Source organism: Chroicocephalus ridibundus, chromosome 1 (assembly GCF_963924245.1).
Source record: "Chroicocephalus ridibundus chromosome 1, bChrRid1.1, whole genome shotgun sequence".
Taxonomy (NCBI): domain Eukaryota; kingdom Metazoa; phylum Chordata; class Aves; order Charadriiformes; family Laridae; genus Chroicocephalus; species Chroicocephalus ridibundus.
This window is the reverse complement of record NC_086284.1, coordinates 216,796,592-216,816,848: the sequence shown is the minus strand read 5'-3', so window position 1 is coordinate 216,816,848 and position 20,257 is coordinate 216,796,592. Positions and strand designations below refer to the sequence as shown.

At 39.4% G+C, this 20,257-nt stretch overlaps 1 protein-coding gene across 4 annotated transcripts in view; it reads right to left on the bottom strand.

The window, feature by feature from the left end:
- MKLN1 (muskelin 1) overlaps nt 1-20,257 on the bottom strand; it is a 97,681-nt gene that overhangs the window by 19,042 nt on the left and 58,382 nt on the right. For all 4 annotated transcript variants that reach the window (XR_010069604.1, XM_063323693.1, XM_063323696.1 and 1 more), the window contains 3 exons: nt 12,085-12,297; nt 10,032-10,253; nt 8,142-8,271 (listed from right to left, as the gene is read on the bottom strand). Coding sequence is in view for 3 of the 4 variants with exons in the window: in XM_063323693.1 (XP_063179763.1) it covers nt 8,142-8,271; nt 10,032-10,253; nt 12,085-12,297 (565 nt within the window). In the remaining variant the exon portion in view is untranslated. The remainder of the gene's footprint in view (nt 1-8,141; nt 8,272-10,031; nt 10,254-12,084; nt 12,298-20,257) is intronic.

Sequence of the window (20,257 nt, the reverse complement as noted above, 5' to 3'; positions counted from 1 at the left end):
GAAACATCACCCAGAGGCTGACTCCTTCCCTGCTACGGACAAGTCCAATCCAATGCAAATTCTCTTCTTCCCTTCCTATTTGTGACTCCTGTGAAGCAATAAAACCATTCTGAGAGCCGCTGGTTCCTAGGAAAAGGTATGGGGAAAGCTATTTGGGTGACTACCAGCTCAGAAACAAGGATTGACGTGTTTCAAGATAGAGACATACGATCCTTGTAGATAACAGTGGAGTGATTTTGCTATTATCTCATGCATAAAAGGAAGCACTGATTCAAGAACGTTTAATTGCGAAAGCTGGGAAACTCAAAAAAAAAAAAAAACAACCCATCAAGATGATCTCAACATTACATAGCTGACAACCTCACAGTGCTTACTTTAGAACAAAGATGTCAAGGAAGTTTTTTGTATTTTCTAAATAGTTGTGGTATAATTAACAAGCTATTCTGCTCCACCTTCATATTTAGAAATATGGTGAAATACTGAGGATTCCAACAGTTTTCATCATAATTCCCCGAAAAAAGGTCAGCAAATTTGTTTGGCAGTCCTTTTTGTTTGTTGTATAATTCCCCATTTCCTGTTTCCCTAGGCAACCATCCTTCCAAAATGTATTTGTGAAGAACACGTGATCTTTGTTTACAGATCCTGTTTGTCTCATTTCTCTTTCTGGGTCAGTTTACAAAGGCTGGTAAAGGTTCCTGGCCTTCAATCAAGATTTTGGCATGAAAAATTCTCAGAACTCTTGTATTTTGCAAATTCTTCCCTGCAATTAACTGCAAACTGCACACAAGGACTAGAAAACAAGCCCTACACTAATAAACCATTTAATATCACTGTTTAAGAACACACAAAACGGTATTTTGCAAGCCCATTCTGTAACAGGTTTTAGTCTCCAATCTTCTCATTTGCTAGGCCAGGAAAGTAATAAATAGCAATTAAAAAATTCTGAGCAGCATTTGGTTTTCTACAGTTTAAGCCCCTTCTGAAATAGTTAGCAAAGCCAAAAACCCCAAACATTGCTTAAGAAGATAGATATATATATATATAAAAAACAGCTTAACTCTTAAATAAACTTAAACAGAAACTGAAATATATTCAGATAATTCATTTGAGAGTCTTGTTGACAAAATCCTTGTTTATGGTTTTACGGAAAATCAGGAGGTAGAGCCTGTGGAGCCCTCATCAGCAGAAACCTGCCTATTGTGACCTCTAATTTTGACACGAAGTTTCAAATGAAAATTAATCCAGTTTATAAACAAATGGGTGGAAGAGCAGAGGGAAAGAACAGGGAACAATGCTGGCACAGCAACGGCTACATACCTTGTCTTAGCTGCAAACCACAAGGAAGTTTTTAAATAAGACTAACAAGTACTGTGAAAGTCACCCAATAAGGAAATTGAGAACAAAAAGACAATTATAGACTAAATATCATTAATTTTTGAAAAGTATCATGTAATGTGTTTGCTTGCATAGTCAGGGGCTGAATCATTGACCCAAAAGGATTAAATTCAAGGCGTATTTGAGACATTTCTGGCAAGAGAGCCATCTAAATTTGATCAGCAATGCTAATGTACATGGAAAATGTCTTTGCAACCCCATCTGCTGCTTTGAACATTCGAGACCATGCCGGGTTTTTAGGAAAAAAGCATGCAAATCTTCAGAGCATTAATACCTCAGGCTCATTGAAATGAAAATTATTATAATCATGAGGAATACAGTTGCTATATTACCATTGATACAGAAAGCACATGAAACTTGTCTCTGGAAGTCCCATCCCTCCTCCTGAAATGTTGTTAAATAAATGCATTTTGTATTTAGTTTATGCTCGATTTCCTGAAGCTGAAATTATTATTTAAATGATGAAGGAGGGAAAAGCCGCCAAAGTTCAGTGCCTCTGTTTTTTTACTCTTAATAGTAAGAATACAAATTATCCACAGCAACTGCAATCAAAACCAAATTCAAGTCAAGTAATTTCAGGCTTCCCTCTGCTGTGCATCAATCTCTTCTGGAGACTGTTTGAAATGCGAAATGACTAAAAAAAAGAATATATCAAAAAATATATATCCCTACATTTAGTAAGGGCCTAAGATGAGGAGCAACTTACATAAACTCTCTGACCTATCTAAGCAACTGTGAAGAAACCATATTTAAGTTGTGCCTTAGGCTAGACAAAATTGACACCTAGGCTTTTGCAGAGAAAGACCAAAGTAGAAAGTTAGATCTAATAAGATTAAAAAAAAAAAAAAAAAACCACAAGACAACACAAATTTGGTAAACAAGTCCATGAAAATAAAACAATGAGGAAATAAGGCAAGCTACTGCACAGTAAAAGAGAGATGCTGTGGTATTTTAAACACAACAGAAACATCAAAAAGATGTTTACCAAGGAAGTTTGAACCTTGACAGAGCAAAAGGGCTAATGAAATCCTCATGACTGACAAACACTTCCACTAGGGGGTAAGAGAGCTTCATAATCTGCAAGTGCAGCGGACTTGCAGTAAATGCTGGATATAATTCAAATGATTGTGGTCAGCATATTAGAGAGGGACATGGGCTGTAAACTTGTGAAAAGTACTTGTGATATTTAGCTAACAAAATGTACGTCAGGAAGGAAATCTAATTCTGCATGGGAGACAAAACTGAACCTGTGACAGTAACTGATTGCTTAGGATATTTTTTTTTTTTTTTTTTAAATTTTAAGGCTCAGACTAAGAAGTCATAAATAACGAGGGGTGAGAATCTGGCACGGTACTGACAGTGCACTGCAAGAACTCTTATTCACAGTACACTAGATCCAAGGGGTGCAGAAAGTGGTAAGAATGGCTCCATGGAAGTTCCCACTCTCTTTTCCCTCTTCATGCAAATCAGTTTTGGAGCAGATCTCCACCGATTTCACCCCGTTCCGAGTGCCTCTCAGGCCCAGTGATCACTCAGGTCAGCTGTGGGCAGCCATCTCGAAGGACGTAAAGCAGCGAGTGAGGACTTAGCCCTGGTTGTTTTGAACACAGCATTGGCCTGTCGCTACGTGATATTAACTTGGCTCCTATGACAATACATTACAGACTGAAGAGAAAACGCTGTACAGAGACATTACTAAACACACTACAATCCCCAGAAGTCGAGTAGATGGTGAATGTTTTCCTTGTGCCACTGCGTTTCCCGCCCCCCCCCAGTAATCTCATTAACCAGTCCAGGGTAGAAGGGCAGAAACTAACTGAAAATAAGAGATCTGAATCCTCCCTCCAGAACTTAGCATTTGCACTTATTTTTATATAGCACAAGTGAAAAGCTCATGCCTCAATATTTCAAAACAATATTCAGCTGCACAGGCCTTGAGTTAGCAGCCGGTTACATAAACAAGTAGTAATTCCCGAGAAAGCTTTGATAAGTTGCTGCGTAACCGTGTACAATATAATTTCCATTTAAATATAACACATGGAAAAAGCTTTTCTACACGTGTGACACCTAATCATGAAACAGATATGTTCCCACTACCACAGTCCCCACTTAACAGGCATTTATTTGATCATAGTGATCATTTCAGCAAGCTGAATATTTTTTGGCTTGCATGTGCAAACAGCTACAAACAGTTGTTTCAAGCGCAACGTTGGCTGCTGCCAGTACCTAAGTGAGAAAACAGAGCTTTTACAACACAAAGTTTGCAAAGCGGTAAATTGGAGTTCATAGAGATGCGGCTCTCATAGTACTAGACAGAAGTTTGGAAATAAAATCTCATCTCTCTCATTTAAGAGGATACTATAGCATGTTTGTAAACGTGCTTTGGAACACAGCATTGGCAAAACAATATAAAATTTGTAGTCTACAGACCAGTTCTGAAGGACTTGTGAAGGATAATTAAGGGAAGCAAGTTCACTGACAGCCTTTCAGTGCCACCAAGTTACAAAACCCGCAGAACGCATTACTGCTAATACCACTGCAAGTGACTTGCAAGTATCCTCCCTCCTTGTGCTGGCTTGTGATCAAAAAAATAGGAGAGAACTGCATCACATGGATATTGCTGCTCACCAGAACAAGGCACCTCCCTGATGGATTAATTGGGGGAAGAAAAAAAAAAAGGGGTAGGTCTGCAAGTTACTCCATACCACTACTTGTAAACCATAGAAAACTGAAGCAGCATCTCCCCTGAACTTTACTGGAGCAAACCTTGATGAATGATAGAGATAGCACGCAGGCCAGCTGTTGACACAGCAAGATAATGATTATCCTCTTGGATTTTTTATGATGAGACTGCATTTGGCAGCCAGCCAAGGAGCTGCTAAGGAGGCCATTTGGACAGTTTGGTTGTCTTGTTGAAAAAGCAACAACTCGATGTCCAACACTCAGTTCTCTTCCAAGCAACACGTGATTTTGGAAAAAAAACCCAAACCGGTCAGTTAGTAAATGTGAATGGAATTCTGCTGCTATGTCATGTCTGTAAAGCATTCTTAGGATTTGGTGACTCCCTGCTCTCCCCCCCCAATTCACAGTAGGTGAGAGTATCTTGAGAGTGGCTCAGAGAAGCACCTCACAAGATGAAGAGCACATAAGACCCCTCACAAAACAAAGTGCTTCCATGGCAACAGACATGCTGACTGGCAAGGTAGGCCTTAAACTGAACAAGGGCAAAACGTGTCAAGTGTCAAAAAGACACTCAAAATGGAATATTCAGACTGCTCGTCTGAGTTGGCTACCGGCCACATAGGGCTAGCTTTGTTTTCTATTTTGCTTACTGTTTTTCTGACATCATCTTGTTTTAAACCAGGATTTCCTGGGCTGGCCTGTGCCGCCTCTGTCCGTGGTCCTTACCCAGGAAACCTCCCGACTCTCAGGTGCACAGCTCTGGAATGAGCACCTGCCCCAGCAGGAGACCCAGGAACTTCACCAGTGGCTAGAAAAAAATATTTGCAGTTTGCCCATAAGAACTACCTCACCATTAAAAGGAGCCACAGGCCCATCCAAGACTTGTTCTCATTTGACTTGTTCTATGCCAAGGGATATAAGATGATCTTGATTCACTTGCAGAAGGACATTCTCCCTCTGATCAACAGCTCTGATATATCACCTGAGTCAGGGCCAAACAGGATTATCACAGGAACCTTGACCACAAATGTTACCCTCAGCTCCCTTAGACCTGAAATGACTGCCCGTGACTAGTCATGGATTGTGCGCTGAGCAAGTCAGGCAAGCTGTCAGTAGAGCATTTTGAAGACATCTGATACTGGTGGCATCTCTAGGCCGTGTGTATGCTTCAGAGATACACTCTGCCTATGCATGTTGAGTTTGCTTAGGTTTGTTGTTGTTTGTTGTTTTTTAAGTAATTATAAGTATACAACTGCTTTAAGGGTATGTCCATCAACATACACATTTCTGCCTCTCCTCCAACCACAGGCTCTTCTACTGTACACTTCCTCCAATTTGTACGACTACTGCCTTTCTTCGCATCCAACTCATTATCACTGTTCCATTCTCTTTTCCTCAGTCCCATTTGTCCATGCTCTAGCTGAACTAACAAATTTCTTGCTCATAACAGTTACCATGCAGCAGAAAGATAACCATCCCTAATGGCCTAATTTCACTGTAGTGCCCTCCTTTGACAGCAAAGAGAAAGCACCAGTTTTTTTTGATGGAATGAGTTGCAGAAAGAACCCATGCTCACTGGCAAATGCATTTATCAGACACGAAGAGCCACAGGGCTTACCCATGTTCAAAGCAGATCAAGTCAGGAGACATTCCTAGTAAGCAAAGCTGCGTGCAAACCCATCTTTTAGAAACTATACCTTGATCAAATGTGAACTTTTCCCAGGAATGAAAAAAGCACATCTAAACTTGCTAAAATTATTGTTCTTTACTTCCAATTAAAAATATTTGTATCATACTTATCACCCAATATTCTCTCAAACACATCACCTACACAAGAAATTAGTTTCAGGATCAACATCAAAAACACAACTAAGAGCAAAGAAACACTAAACAGCATAAATATGTCACCCAGAAGATGAGAGCAGCAAAAGCAACGTATCATTACCACTGTTTTCTAGCATTGCAATGACTCCATATTACTGATATTCCTTAACTATCCGTTTTACTACTACTTTTTAAAATCTTCTCATTGCTCTAACAGAAATTTTTAAAAAATGCACAATTAAGATCTTTTAGAAGGGGTAAAAATCAAAATAGCTCATCTAAGAATAGAACTGAATGCCACATGCGAGCCAGGAACAAAATGTAATCATGGAACTTTATAGGAACATTTAGGTCAGGCATCCTCAACTTGACTCATCACACTGAGCAGCTTAAAACTTCACAGCAACCAGTCAGGGAATCACTTTGTTCATACAGATCAAAATGGTATATCACCACCTAACGGGAGCACAATAAAGACTTGCTTTTTTGGGGTGAAAATAGTCCTGTCAGCAGTTGCTCTTTGAATGTAATGAGCATTTTGTTCCCTTTCTGTTGAAATGCAAATAATCCTAGCATTTTCTTTCAAAAGGAAGGGAAACGTTCAAATCTGTTTGTTTACTTTCTACACACAGGAGAACAGTAAACTGAAAATCTACTCATGAATTATTTCCAATGAGTCATTTTCCTACAAAGTCTACTATTCAGCACTTCGGGCCCTGTAGGAATGGGGAGGAGGGCTAAATATTACAGTCTCATTTGCTTAACCGAACCTTGCAGTTAACGTACTTGCTGAGAAGCAGAGCTCAGTGTCTTCTCCAGCCATAAGGCAAGCTCGGTATCTTTAAATCTGAAGTAGACACAGGCGTCAGCTTTAAGCCATATGTTTTAATGCTTCTAGCTATAAAGAAGTGTAGTTTTAAAAAAGCGAAATGCTAGCAATTTCATGGGGGAAAAAAAAAAATAAAAATTCTTTAAAAGCTCTAAGGATGACAAACAGTGCGTGGGTATGCGTAGAGCAGCATCAGGCAACATGCAGGCACCTTATTAAAGGAGACTGTCAACAATACAAGCTAGTTCTTCCTTGGAAGCACTCAAGTAAATAAAGGACTCCAGAGAATAAGCTGGGGTACACTTCTCCCTCACTGGCGTAACTAAATTAATAAGCAAACAATAACTCATAACCATCAATAATTCACTTCAAAAGTTCAGCAAAATTACTTGCTAAAAATTAATGCTGATGAAAATAAGGATGGGCAGCCTAAATTCAAGATAAATTAGTTTCCTGGGATTTTTGGGAACCGGAAGAAGAGAAAACAAGACTGGGACTAAATATACATAATATAAGAAATATTCATAACTTCTCTCCTATAGCAGTACACTCCGCAATACAAATTTCCACTTCTGAGATGTATGTTGAAAATCAGGGTATTTGCAACACAGGAAAATTATATACTTTTACATGCAGAAGTTCTTTTTCAAAAAAAAGAACATTCTTTATGTCATTTGAGAAAGAGAGGTATAAAATCAGTTCTTTATGGTTGTGCTATAATGCCTTTTGGATGTTTTTAAAGGTTTCTGGTATACAGAACTATGCTTGGTGTATATAGCTCCAGTGGTATGAACCAAAAAGGACTGAAGCCTTCCTCCCTCCTCCTACCTTTTTTTGCTGCTCCCTTATAATTTAGTACAATAACAACAGGACAGCAGGTCTCATCCTTCTAGTCAGCTCCTGCCAGGCCAAATAACCTCTGCCCCGCTACTCCAATGCTCTGTCTCTGAGCATCCTCGTGCCTTTCCACATCTCAAACCAAGCAGATTATTTCTATTTTATGGCACCTTTCACTTGGTGAAAACTAGAAAAATAAAATTGTTTTCTCTTTTCCTCGTTTAAAGAAAATTACTTTTTTCAGACTTTTTCCCCCCCCTGTCTCTGCTGGAGTTTGAAAGGAGTATTTTTAGTTCTTATTTTGCTGATTTTTTTTTTTCCTTTTGAGGTGCTATGTGGTTTTGTGCATCAATTATTTGTATTGTGCTGAAGATGGTGACTGTCAAATGTCAGGAAGGACAAAAGAGCTGGCATAAGTTTAACTTAGATACTGTGGAGTTTACTTGGGTACGTAGAGCTAGTTAAGGATGCTAACCAGATACCACAGGACACTGAAGCTGGGCTTTCACCTACTTAACAATATATTTCCCATTTGTACCAGCAGGAAGAAATTAATACGTAGTTATACTCTTACCCATCCCTGAATCTTTCTTAGTGCCATCTGATATGATATCCACATGATCGCTGTCTACATCATAACTGAAGAAGTCGTTCAAATAAGTCTTCGATCTCTGTCCACCAAATACATATAAGCAGCGATTTTTCTGGAATGGAAAAAACAAGTATTTCTTTACCAAGCTCAAGAAAGAACGTTGGCCAACTGTGACCATTAACAAAAACACAGATGAATCAAAGAGTAAAAGATATGTTTATTCTAAGTTTAAAATCATGCCTTAGCTATCAGGTCCACCAATCTTTATTTGGTAAGTATGCTTTACCTCCACCTCTGCAAAGATTCACAGGGAACAATTACATAGAATAGTTTATTACTCTCAAACTCAGTAAAAACTTGAGAATTCTTGATTAGGTTCTTGATCTTCTTGATTCTTGAATTCACAACTTCACCATTTCAAGAGCTAAACAATTAAGGGCTCACAGCTTCTCCACCCCAAAAAGCCTCTTACAAATGCAATTAAAGAATTCTTTTTCTTGATCTAAATCAGACCACAAGCCTGGATCCAACACAGAGCTTCAGCTCAAGGGCGACCAAACAGATTTTACATTACTGTAACCTTGCCTGATCAAGCTCTAACTTCAGAACATTAAAACAGCAACTCATTTTTCAAGTTTAATATTAAAGAATTAACAGTCTCCACATATAAAACCTATTAGATCATAATTTTGCTGTTAAGAAAAAAAAGGAACAAAAGATGGACTGTAAGAGAAACCACCGAGGTACCAGCACATTACTAAACTCAGAACAAGCAAGCAGCAATCCAAGAATAACAGGTTTATTACTTCTTTCAAGTTTGCCAAGTGGAAAGTCCGTAAGAGGCAGATTATTTTTCTTTCAAATGGTTGAGAAAACAGCAAAGGACCTAAACTTCCATGACCTGTGCTTACAGAAACCTGCATTTTTACGTTTACTACAGACACATACTTGAAAAATCCTCTGGTACCACTGCAGAATTTTGTGTGGCAATATATTTTTGACCAGATTTGAGAGCGCCATTCAAAACAAAGATGAAATTGAAAGCTCTGAAAGCACAGTATTCACTATAAAAATTCTGATCTTTCATTTGAAAGGGAAAGAGAAATAAACTCAGTAAAAACTGGTCAGTTTTCAATAGGGGGTGTCAGTAAACACCTGAATGCTACAATATTAATTTTAATTCTCTTCCTCCCTACCTGCAAGTCAAAGTTTAATGTCAGCAAAACACCCTGCAGTTCCCATGTTCCGCACCCAAGTGAACATGCGGTTGAAAAGCACAATTGGAAATACCCAGTACTAAATAAAGCACTACACAGCTCTCCCTCCTCATATCCTTCTGCCTTTCCATCAGTCTCTGGATGAAATGCCTATAATGCCATCTGTGCCCAGCTGTTAACAGCTGCTCAAGACTGGCAGCAGGACAGCACAGAGGAATGAGGCCTCTGCATCTCAAAACACACTCAGTGAGCCCCTGCACCAGCCAAGTTTACCATTCGAGTAACCACACAGGTCATTTACTAGACCGGAAAGTTCTATGATGCTCTACCAACTCTAAAAGAAAAACTCTCTTTAGATGAAATTGTAACATGGCCTATGTGTCTATTTATCATTATTTGATTAAAATCAACTATTTAAAATTCACCTTGTTTTTCACTTGGAAAGTTATTCAGTTGAAGTCATGAAAGCTCCAAGACTTGAATTAATACCACCTGCGCTTACTGAAGAAGTATCAGAACGTCAGCGAACATAAAATCAAGTGAGACAACACACCACTCGGGAGATTAAAGAGCTTCAAACTTGCAAGAAAAATCAAAACCAGATGTTCTCCTTAAAGTCAGGCATCATGAATCACAGTATGGTGCAGATACTTACAGAATGGAACAACATACAGTGTCCTATTCGGGACTGGATGTCCTCAGGTCCAGCATTACAGGAATCCTCTCTCAAAAGTTTCCATGTCTGACACTGGCAGTCAAAAGCAAACAATCCACTGAACTGTGGTTCACTGGCTCTGCTGTCATCAACACTGCCATTGCAGGTCAGAATTCTGCCGCCGAAGGTATATATCATGTGTTTTTCAGAATCCATACACATCTAAGAACAAGAGAAGTAGTTTTAAGCCAGCACATTAAGACCTGAAAACGCTAAGATTTAAGATTAAACATCCCTCCCCTGCAAGTGATACCTAGTAAGACCGTACCCTGCGCATCTCCTCAACCTCTAACATGCAGAAAATGTCTTTACGTTTGTGAGAAAATATGTCTCACGTCTTTATTTAAAATGTGAGTCTAATTTTAACTTGCTTATTTAATAAGAAGGAGAAAAAAAAAAAAAAAAAGAGAGGCTACATGCACCCTTCATCATGTAAAAAACTTGCCCCTAGCTGCTGATTTTAGCAAAAAACATTTTTAGAGATTTTTCAACAGGATCTATGGCCAATTCTGTCAGAAGGTTAACAGAATATTGCCTTTAACAATGGCTGTAGAAGGGAAATATTCAATTTACTGTCAACCATTCAACCAATCCAAAACTGTCCTGAAAGTTGTTACTCGGATTCCAAGCCAAGAATATTTTTACCGTTACGCCCATTACTTCACCATAAAGGAGGGCCATAACCTGGGCCAAGGATTTTTGATGAGACTGCCGCAGAAATAGATTTATCCCCAAAGCCTGAATTCACATTTCAGCACACAAGGGATGCACTGCAGTACAAATCAAACAAAACTCCCTGACTCCAGGTGGTATTTTCAGACACAGTGCAACGCAGAGTGTTGCAAAAAGCCAGGGGGAGAAGAGGAAAAAAAAAACAAAAACCAAACAACCCACAGACAAGATTGCAGTAAGATAGAGATGCTACTCAGCAAAGCCTACACAAAACACTTTGAGTGCAGCACATTTTTGTGAAGGTTAAACAAAAACTGCTATCGCAGTAGGTACTGAGGGAGAGAAGAGGAAGAGCTCCGGATTGATACAGAATTCAAGGAGGACATTCTTTCCTAAGAGACAGCAGGGGAAAAAAGAAACGGTATTTCAGAAGTAGGCAAACAAGGTACCTAGAGTAGCCTTGCCAGCTGACAATTTACTTTCGCCTTTTCCCCAACACCTGGGAGGCTGGTATTCCTTATTAATAGAACAGAAAGACTGATTGGCTTTTATTCTGCAGTCAACACGTATCTTTCATTTTCAGTGTCAGCAGAAACACATATTGTGCTGGCAAACAGCAGCTTTGGTTACAAAACAGCTAGTACCAATAAAATCGGTTCTCGAGCTGCTTTAAAAACAAATACTGATGTGCTGTTTCTCAGTCATCCTTTATAAAAATCAATTAAGAACAAAATACCTTTTCCAAGTACACAAAAGCCATTAAACGCAAGTCAAAAAAATATTCAGTTTGAACATAGACAAGTGTGGCTTTTTAAAAAAAATTAGCAGCCACTCCTCTAAGGTGTTTCAATGTCTACAAAGCAAGCACATTCTACAAATTTTAAGAGACAACCAGTTTTGAAAGCATCCTGATCCTCTTGACCTCATTTCAGCAGCTTGCGTATAGTATTCTTCTGAAGGTATCACGCACAGCTTTGCAAGTTGTTTCCCAGCGCCCTCTGAGTAGGCAGATCTGCAAACCCAGCTCAACAAGACTGATTAAAAACAGATGAACTGTGCTCTGAGCTGTAATAAAGCGTGTCTTAATAAAATTAATTAGTTTGCAAAGGTTTTTATGATTCTTCTGACTCGTTTGATTAGAATACCAGTAGTCTGTGGCATTAGACAACAGTACTCTTAAAATTTAACTGAGTGCAGATCACAGCCTTCCTCATCACCGCTATGTTACCTGGCACGGTGCTTCCAAATCACAGGAGACTACGATCAAAAAACTGATTAGCAAACATTGAGAACTTGCACTAAGTATATCAGTGTAGCTGACCTGATGATCAAACACCAGCTTTGGCCCTCCATCTGCTGCAGTGTCTTCACTTAGTAACATCCATGTGTTTGTGTCAATGTCATAGCGGTAGAAGTCACTTTTCAGAGATTTGCTGTTCCTCACAGAGGAATCCAGATAGCGTCCCAGCGTGTAGATCTGCCTTCGTTGAATGTCAATGCACATCTTGTGACAAGATCTGGCACTAGGACCACTCTAATAAAGAAAAGGACCACAAAAATAAAGAGAATAATGTATTTAATGTTGCCTCAGGTTGGTCACTGCAACTGGAAATCCTTTGAGAATTCAAGAAAATCTGCTTGTAGTCAGACAAATACGGGATTAATATACAAGTATCTATATAACAGGACATTCCATAACTTCTTTGTCCTTTAGAAAGATACCAGTAAAAACCTTAAAACATTTTTTACAACAAACTTATGACTTGAAGCCTTTTTGTACGATTCCTTAGAAAACAGACTATTTCTTCCAGAAGCGATTCTCGGAGACGTGTGAAAGCTACTTGATCTTTTAAAAATAAGAGAAGTTGATGCACATGAGAGGCAAATTAAGATGTCACAGCCTATAAATAACTACATAGGAAGAAGATTAAGAAGTGCTCTATTACAAGAGCCTCTGTTTTATTAATAGGCTGTTTTCTAACAGATCATAACCAGACACTCCCACAAGCAATCATATCCCATAATGGGTCTTTGAAGGTAACAAAAACACCCCCCGTCCTTCGCAAATAGATATGGCCCTTCCAGCCTCCAACTACAGGAAAGTTTCCCACGGTAAGCAATACTGCCCTGAGTTACGATCGTCAAGAGAAATACAGAGGGTCCCTGTCAAATTATTATGTGCTTATCCATCCAGGAGTGTTCAAGTTAAATAATAGAGTAATTTAATCAATGACATTATGACGATGCTATGCAGTCCTAGCCAGTATCCTTTCTGCTTCCCAAATCTAATTTTGAGAGCCTTCGTACACTCATCTTGAAGCATGAGTGATCTTCCCATAACTCCAAAATACTATAAATCAAGGCTTGAAAACCCTTATTTGCAAAATATCAGAAAAAAGAAAAAATTGGCATCATGCTTATAGATAAATTCTATAGTTTATTTGGCCTTAGTTTGTATAATTTTGGCACTTCATAAGTAAGAACGTCAGAACAAGGCTGGCTAGCTAAGCTTCAGAGTCTGGAAACCAACATGAAAACTGGTAAGATTGCAAGTGACAAAGGAAGATAAGATGTACAGAAGACTGAAGTATGAAAGACAAAAAAAGACTATTAATATCCATGGAAAAATAAAGATTACGCAAGTAAGCAAAGATGTAGAAAATCACCATTTATTAAAAGACTTACAGTTAAAGAAAAGTAGTCACGCCACACCAAATAAGTAACACGGTATTTGCTCCATGTGCTACCAAATACTGCCTTACGGGAAAAAAAGTCTTCATAGTTGTACCATTTAATGTAAAAATTCTACTGAAATCGTTGCTGAAATTTAAAATATGCTGATGGAATACACTTCATTAAATTGGATAAACCATGAAAGGAAGCATTACATCTTTGTAATCAGAAGACTTTAATACTCATGTTGTAGAATTCAATTTCTTGATTAAACAACAGTTACAGGAAACTCTTTACAGGAACTCAAATAACAATCTGAAGTGGTGAGCCGAATTGTTCATATTTTGTAAATATGAAGCATTATGTCAGCAATGATTATAGCTTTGAGGATTAGTTACTTCATGGTAATTAAGATAATTTTCTTTACTGAAAAAAAGTACTGCTGGAAGTGAAATATTAGCATACAATCCTGAAATGCAGCAGAAGTTCGTTCGTTGCCTTTGGTAACATGGAAAAAGTTGACAGAGAAGGCAGCAACATTACTTGACCTTGTTCCTACAAAATAGCATCTTGCAAAGAACCCTCTTCCAAACACAAAGGGTAGTTTCTTTGCACGAGAAATACCAGTTTACGTATTCACAAAGGTTCCCCCTGTTTCACAAGAAAGTAACCCCAGGAGACAAAAATTCATCTCTAGTTACACAGCTGGGACACTTAAGGATATGCCATTGTTCCCCTGCCAAAGAGCACGTATTTGCCTTGGCACAGCTATCGTTTGGATGAAATGTCAAGACATACCTGTACACCTCCTGACTCCCCCCTCTTTGTCAGGTCCCTGCAGTTTTTTAATTGAACACACCAATTTAACTATCTTTCCCCACTCCCTCACCTCTATACGTTCTATGGACTAAAGTAAATCCTACCAAATTTGCTCAAATAACGTCTTTGGCACTTTCAGGAATGAATCTCCAATTTAGTAATTTCCAGACCTGCCTTGCCTTGAAGAGCTGTACCATCGATTGAAATTTGACTGAATGCAGACGCAAGGCTGAGACACTTTGCACCTACAATACCAGTTTCAAGCATTGGCATCAACAGCACAGGTACTACATGCGAGTAGTATACAATTTTATATATACACAACATACAAATTTCAACTCCTAAGGCTATGTTAAAATGAGAAAAGAATTCAGGAAAAATACCTTTTCTTGAATTGCATACTGGTCACATCTCACACAGTAATATCTGCGGTTTTAAAGGGCTACTAAAGTTTTTAAGTTTGATCATTTCATCTATGCAGGCACAGAAACTTCATCACCTCAAGTTCACTTACGAACTTCAACTCCACCAACTTGCAGAGCCTGTCACAGCATGAACTATTTCTTGTAATAAAGAAAACTTTATCCAATTCATAATATTTTCTCAAAGGAAACTGGCGTTATTCCTGCATACCACTTACCAGATCACATGGTAGACTTGTCAAAAGTTTCCAATTTAGTCTACACGTTTAGCAATATGAGTAAATAACTCCAGTAAATAGTGGTACACATCGGTTTGACATTTGAGGTAGAAGAGGGGAAAGGCCTTAATCTGTGTGTACTCAGTTTGACTACCGAAGTCCTCATAGTATGTATCTACCTCAAAGGGGGACACAAAGTCCATTTACAAAGACAGATATGGGCAGACACTGAAAGTGAATAAAACTCTTCAAGGCACATGTGGTTAAGTGAATCAAGAGCCTGTGGGCGGTTGCGAATGTTCATCCAAAGATGTGTACTTCATGTGGTTACAATAGCGAGCCTGTTGTTCAGACAATGAACAAACTGCCACAACTTGTCATGGAGGAAATGACCCACCAAACTCAAATGGGAAAGAGTTTGTTGATTCCAGAAGCATTCAAAGAACTTGACTCTTTATAAGTCACAAGTGAAAAAAATTGACCATAATAGACATGACTTTTTTTAAATCTACACTTGAAGAGATCAAGTATGGCTGGAGAACAGGAGAAAAACCTTTTGTCCCCTCCTGCCAGGATGTAGGCAGGTTGACGATATATGAGTTAACGTCCTAAGGTGAGTGGATCTTACTACAGGTCTCTATACCCTTACTCAAGTTTGGGCCTTATCATCAAAGATAAACCAGAGACACACAAAAAGTGTCTATTGTACTTGCTGGTCCTTTAAGCATAACTGCCATTTCCAAACGTACCTGCAGCTAATAAAGACAGTTTCACCTGCACACTGATAACAAGAGAAGATTAAGCAAGCCCAAGCCTTCCTGAGCAGAACAGAAGGCAAATAACAGTCTTAACTGGTTTGCAATCATCTGCCCCTGTGGTTATCAGAAGTCATGACAAATCAATGCAAGACTTCTCATTGAGTACTCATTCTTTAGATATAATTTCATTGAAATAGCTTCAATACAATGTGGGATCTACGTTCTTGCAGATGAAGCTTCAAGAACTGATTGACTGATTTAGCAGAGGTATTGCTTCCTAAACAGAGTGTATGTTAGAGTCTGTTTTAACTAAGAAGTCACACCCAGCATCAGCGCCCAAATGATCTGAACACACACCAGCGTTGGGGACTCTTTCCAATTCTCATCAGGAAGCGGCTGGCACGCAGACTGCAGAAACCACACGTGAAAGAAGCTTGTGACCAGGCTAAGTTCTTATTCAGATGGCAAGCAATATGTTATGCTGCTTTGGCCAGTCCCTCCACTTATGCCAAGGCTGCAGTGGAAATAGTAAAGCATTAGCATATCGCATTTCTAACCTACAGGACACCAAACAATACCAAAGATTACTAAGCATGGGCACTGTTCAGCTTCTGTGCAACTCAATAAGTGCCCACACGGAACTAAGACTAACCTGAACAAAATGGCTCTCTGCCACCCAGCACCACCGTACAATTAGCACAGCATAATAGCAGCTAAAACAGATTAAACAGTACGTGCCATGGCCCCGTTTTTGAAGTACTGCAAAATACAAAGCTTCTATGCCCTACTCTAATATCCTTCCTCAAACAGGTTGGTCTTGACGACGCTCCTCCAGTCTCTAAAATACAGATTAACGCCCTGATGAGGGTGGGATGGTTGGGAAAAGAGAGTATGTACAGCAAGGAGTACCTAAGACAGGCTTTCAATCCTTTAAGTGCCCAGGAGCGACCAAGGCCAAATAGGATTTTTTGGTTTCGTCAGTGCTACAACGAAATTCAATTGTGCAACGCCAAGTGAATACACAGTATACTTTATGAAAAGCCTTCTCAACATGCTAAGCCACTTTATAAAATCTAATTAGAGCTTTCTTCATTTAACTTGCAAATGCTGAAAGCAATTATCCCACTTAAGGACTAACTTACAAAACGTTTTCAAAAAGCAACACAACAGCACCGAGAGACAACACTGCCTCCTTAGAATAATTGATTTGTTCCTATACAGGAGAGAAAGGATTGGGACTCAACTCCTTAGGGGAGGGTCTGCTCAAATAACTATTTATGCCAGAATCAGCATGCATCATCTTAGCAACAGCATTCTGGCATGCTCCGCTAAGGCACAAACATGATAGCTTTCTTTCTTTTCTTTTTCTTGTTTTGTTTTTAAATAAGCGTCCTACGAACCTGCTTTAATGTGAACAGGACTGCGGGAAGCCAGTTCCACTCCCCATCCCACCCCCCAAACAAGAACTGGGGGAGCCCAGTTATCATAACCTTTTGCAAATAAAGGGTTTTCAGTTGCAAGAAAATCTGTTTTATTCAGACTGATCCAGATGAAAAACCTCAGGAGCAAGCCTGGACCATGTTCAAGAGTCAGGGAAATAAAAACAAAGAACAGCTGACTAATTCTCCCTTCTTGGTGCTGCAAAAGATTGAATGGAATGTGAACACTGCCTCCAGTATAAAGTTCAAAAATAAGCGTCATGAGGTAAATGCTCTTGTCCTAAAGCAAACTAGGACGAGGACATAAAAAGACACAAACAACCTACTTTGTTTCCAGTTCTGAGAGCAGGCTGTCATGCAACAAATAGCCCCTCCTGCCTACACACAACTGCAGAGATTAATTGCTCTCATTTCCCAGTTTCAGAGCATAATTCATTTCCTCCTCCACCCCCCCACCCCACCCCCCCCACACACACACAAAAAAAAAAAAAAGAGGGAAAGTTCTCCACAATCATGAAAATGAAAGGAAATGCATATTATTCTTGGCGTTCATTCAAGTCTATAGGCTTTTTAAGATTGGAGCTTGTTAGTGCTTTATCAATGACAGTCTTCAGCTAACGCGTACTCACAAAGTGTTTAATCTAAGCTATAGCTCAAAACAATTTGCTTTACTCGTATAGAGTACTAAATTCAGCAACAGAAGCAACTACAGCCATACACTGAATAAAACACTTTCATCCCATACAAGTTGCTCACAGAAGGTATTTTAAGTTTCTCATAACCTGGGCAAACGAAAAACCTAACAGAAGAATTGAATCTATCATTTTTTTACGGTAGTAGAGGGTGTTTGTCTTCTCATCAGCCCAAAACACAAAGCAAAATGAGCAGAGGCCGATGTATCGCTTCTAATGCCCATATAAGATCACTGACCACGTGCCAGGACGCCAAGTCACGAGACAGGGCAGGTTGTGTTCAGGGACACAAGAGCATCACGACAGCACTCGTGGAGAGAGCAGCCCAGCGCAGGCACACGGCTCAGGGGGGTGAGCTCTCTATTAGGGTTTCTTAAGCGTGCAAGACCCTCCCATAAACAGCATACCCCAGCTACTTTTTCCGAATCCGTATGATGGCAAAAATCAGTGCTACATGTGTCATTTCACGTCCAAGGCTTGACAGCTCTAGCTCTAGACTTAAAAAACTTTGAGTGTCACACGGTAGAATGCAGACGCAGCAAAGGACTGAACTGGGATCCCAAGTGTTTCTAGGAGCACGAGACAGGAGTCTAACGCCAAAAAACATTTTGGATGCTGAATGCACACTCCATTCTATTATCCTGCAAGTTTGCCTTAAGTAAAAGCTTAAAGCAGCATATGAAGCTAATGGTTACACTAGGTCAGCAGCCACGCATTTCCACTCTAAGATATCCTTGCCACTATTTATGGAAGATAACTGATATTCCAACTTACTTTTACAGCTATAAAGAATATTCATTGAGAGTATGCAAGTTAAATATGTTCTGCCAATAAATATTTTGGGAAGCCTATTAAATAGATCAGAACCTGGCTAAGGAAGCACAACTCTTAAAACTCCCCGTGATCACTACCAGAAAGCCACGAGTCTACGCAGTTTTTCCACACAAAACAGTTAAATGTCTTACGACAAATATTATGTTCAGATATAAGAAGTTTCTGACAAGTGTTTACAAATAATTAACTATTAATAAGTGTAGCCACAGCTTAGACAAGGAAGATAGACTTCAGTCAGGCAGTTGACATAGTATCTGAGCTATAGCTAATCTGCTTACAAGTGCCCTCCTACAGCAATGCGACTAAATAGATTTAGTTGCAAAGTCCTTTCTGGGCATCTGACTCAGACATGATGGAGCAGATTAAAGTCAGAGGCAGCTTTTAGCACGCACTTTTGATTCATCTCTAAGGTGGGAAAACAAAAAAAAATAAAATAATTAAACAGGATGAAGCTTTTAAAAAAAAAAATCCTAAAAGCCTGCACACATTTGGGATAGTCCTAATTTCTCACTGTTGATACTTCGTGGCCTCAAGCTGAGCCTTCCACAAAGAGACTTAGACTAGAAGTAAAAAATAAATGGCCTGGTGTGCTATTTTTGAAAGACGGTTCAATGAGCTTATAAGTCAAATGATTAAGCTCAGAGATCATACGACATGATCCTTATGATAGCAGCGGACTGGATTTGATGACCCATGAGGGGCCCATCCCTTCCAGCCCTACGTAAGAATTTACTCAGACTGTTGGCTCCACGCTTCAGGGATCAGCGCAGGTTCAGCACAGCGCAGATGAGCACGGACTCAGTGCAGCACATGAACACTGCTACGAAAACGAATAGATGCTTAATGTTATATTCTCAGGGGATTACCTGTTAAAAATTAAGTCTCTCAGCAAGCCTGCTTGCAGAAGCAACTGATTCCAGAGTATTTTCAGAAATAAATGAACTAGCACATGATCTACTGGCTTCTAATGAACCCTAATTAACGCACCTCTAAAGAAATAAAGTGTGCCCTATGAATTGACTCACGAACTTTCCAAAGCACCAATATTCTGCTTTTGACAGCTGTGTTGCATGAGTTTACCTACAGTACTGAAGCAGCTTTGGCAACAGATGCCTGCGTTACTGCCAGCGCAGGGAGCCGCGTTCCTGGGTCATTTCTAAGCTGCGTGCTCACACTTGGCTTGTTCTCCCACCAAGATATCGTCAAGGCCTTCCAGCAACGCATAACACCGTGGATCTCATGTTGCAGTAAATCAAGGCATCCTATGACCAAGAGAATTTCAAGGCAACCAACTGGAATAGTGGAAAGGGGAAAAAACTTCCAGAGCTTCAAGCACGCAAACAGCGTGAAATAATTCTTTCATTTATGTGAAGAAGGTTGCAGGAATGTGTATGAAGGTCTTGTCTAGGCTTTAGATTACAGTCAAAAATGTCACCCAGCCTACGTGATTCAGCTTACAAATGCAAACAAGAGCAGCACTGAAGTAATACCCTAATACACGACAACCTTGCAGCAGGAGGACATCAATACTTTGTTGTTTTTAACAAAAGGCACAGTTTACCTGCAAACCAAGCGCTACTCACACTGATGAAATGTGAATAAAATTATAGCTCCTTAAAATTTAACAAGTAAATTGTTG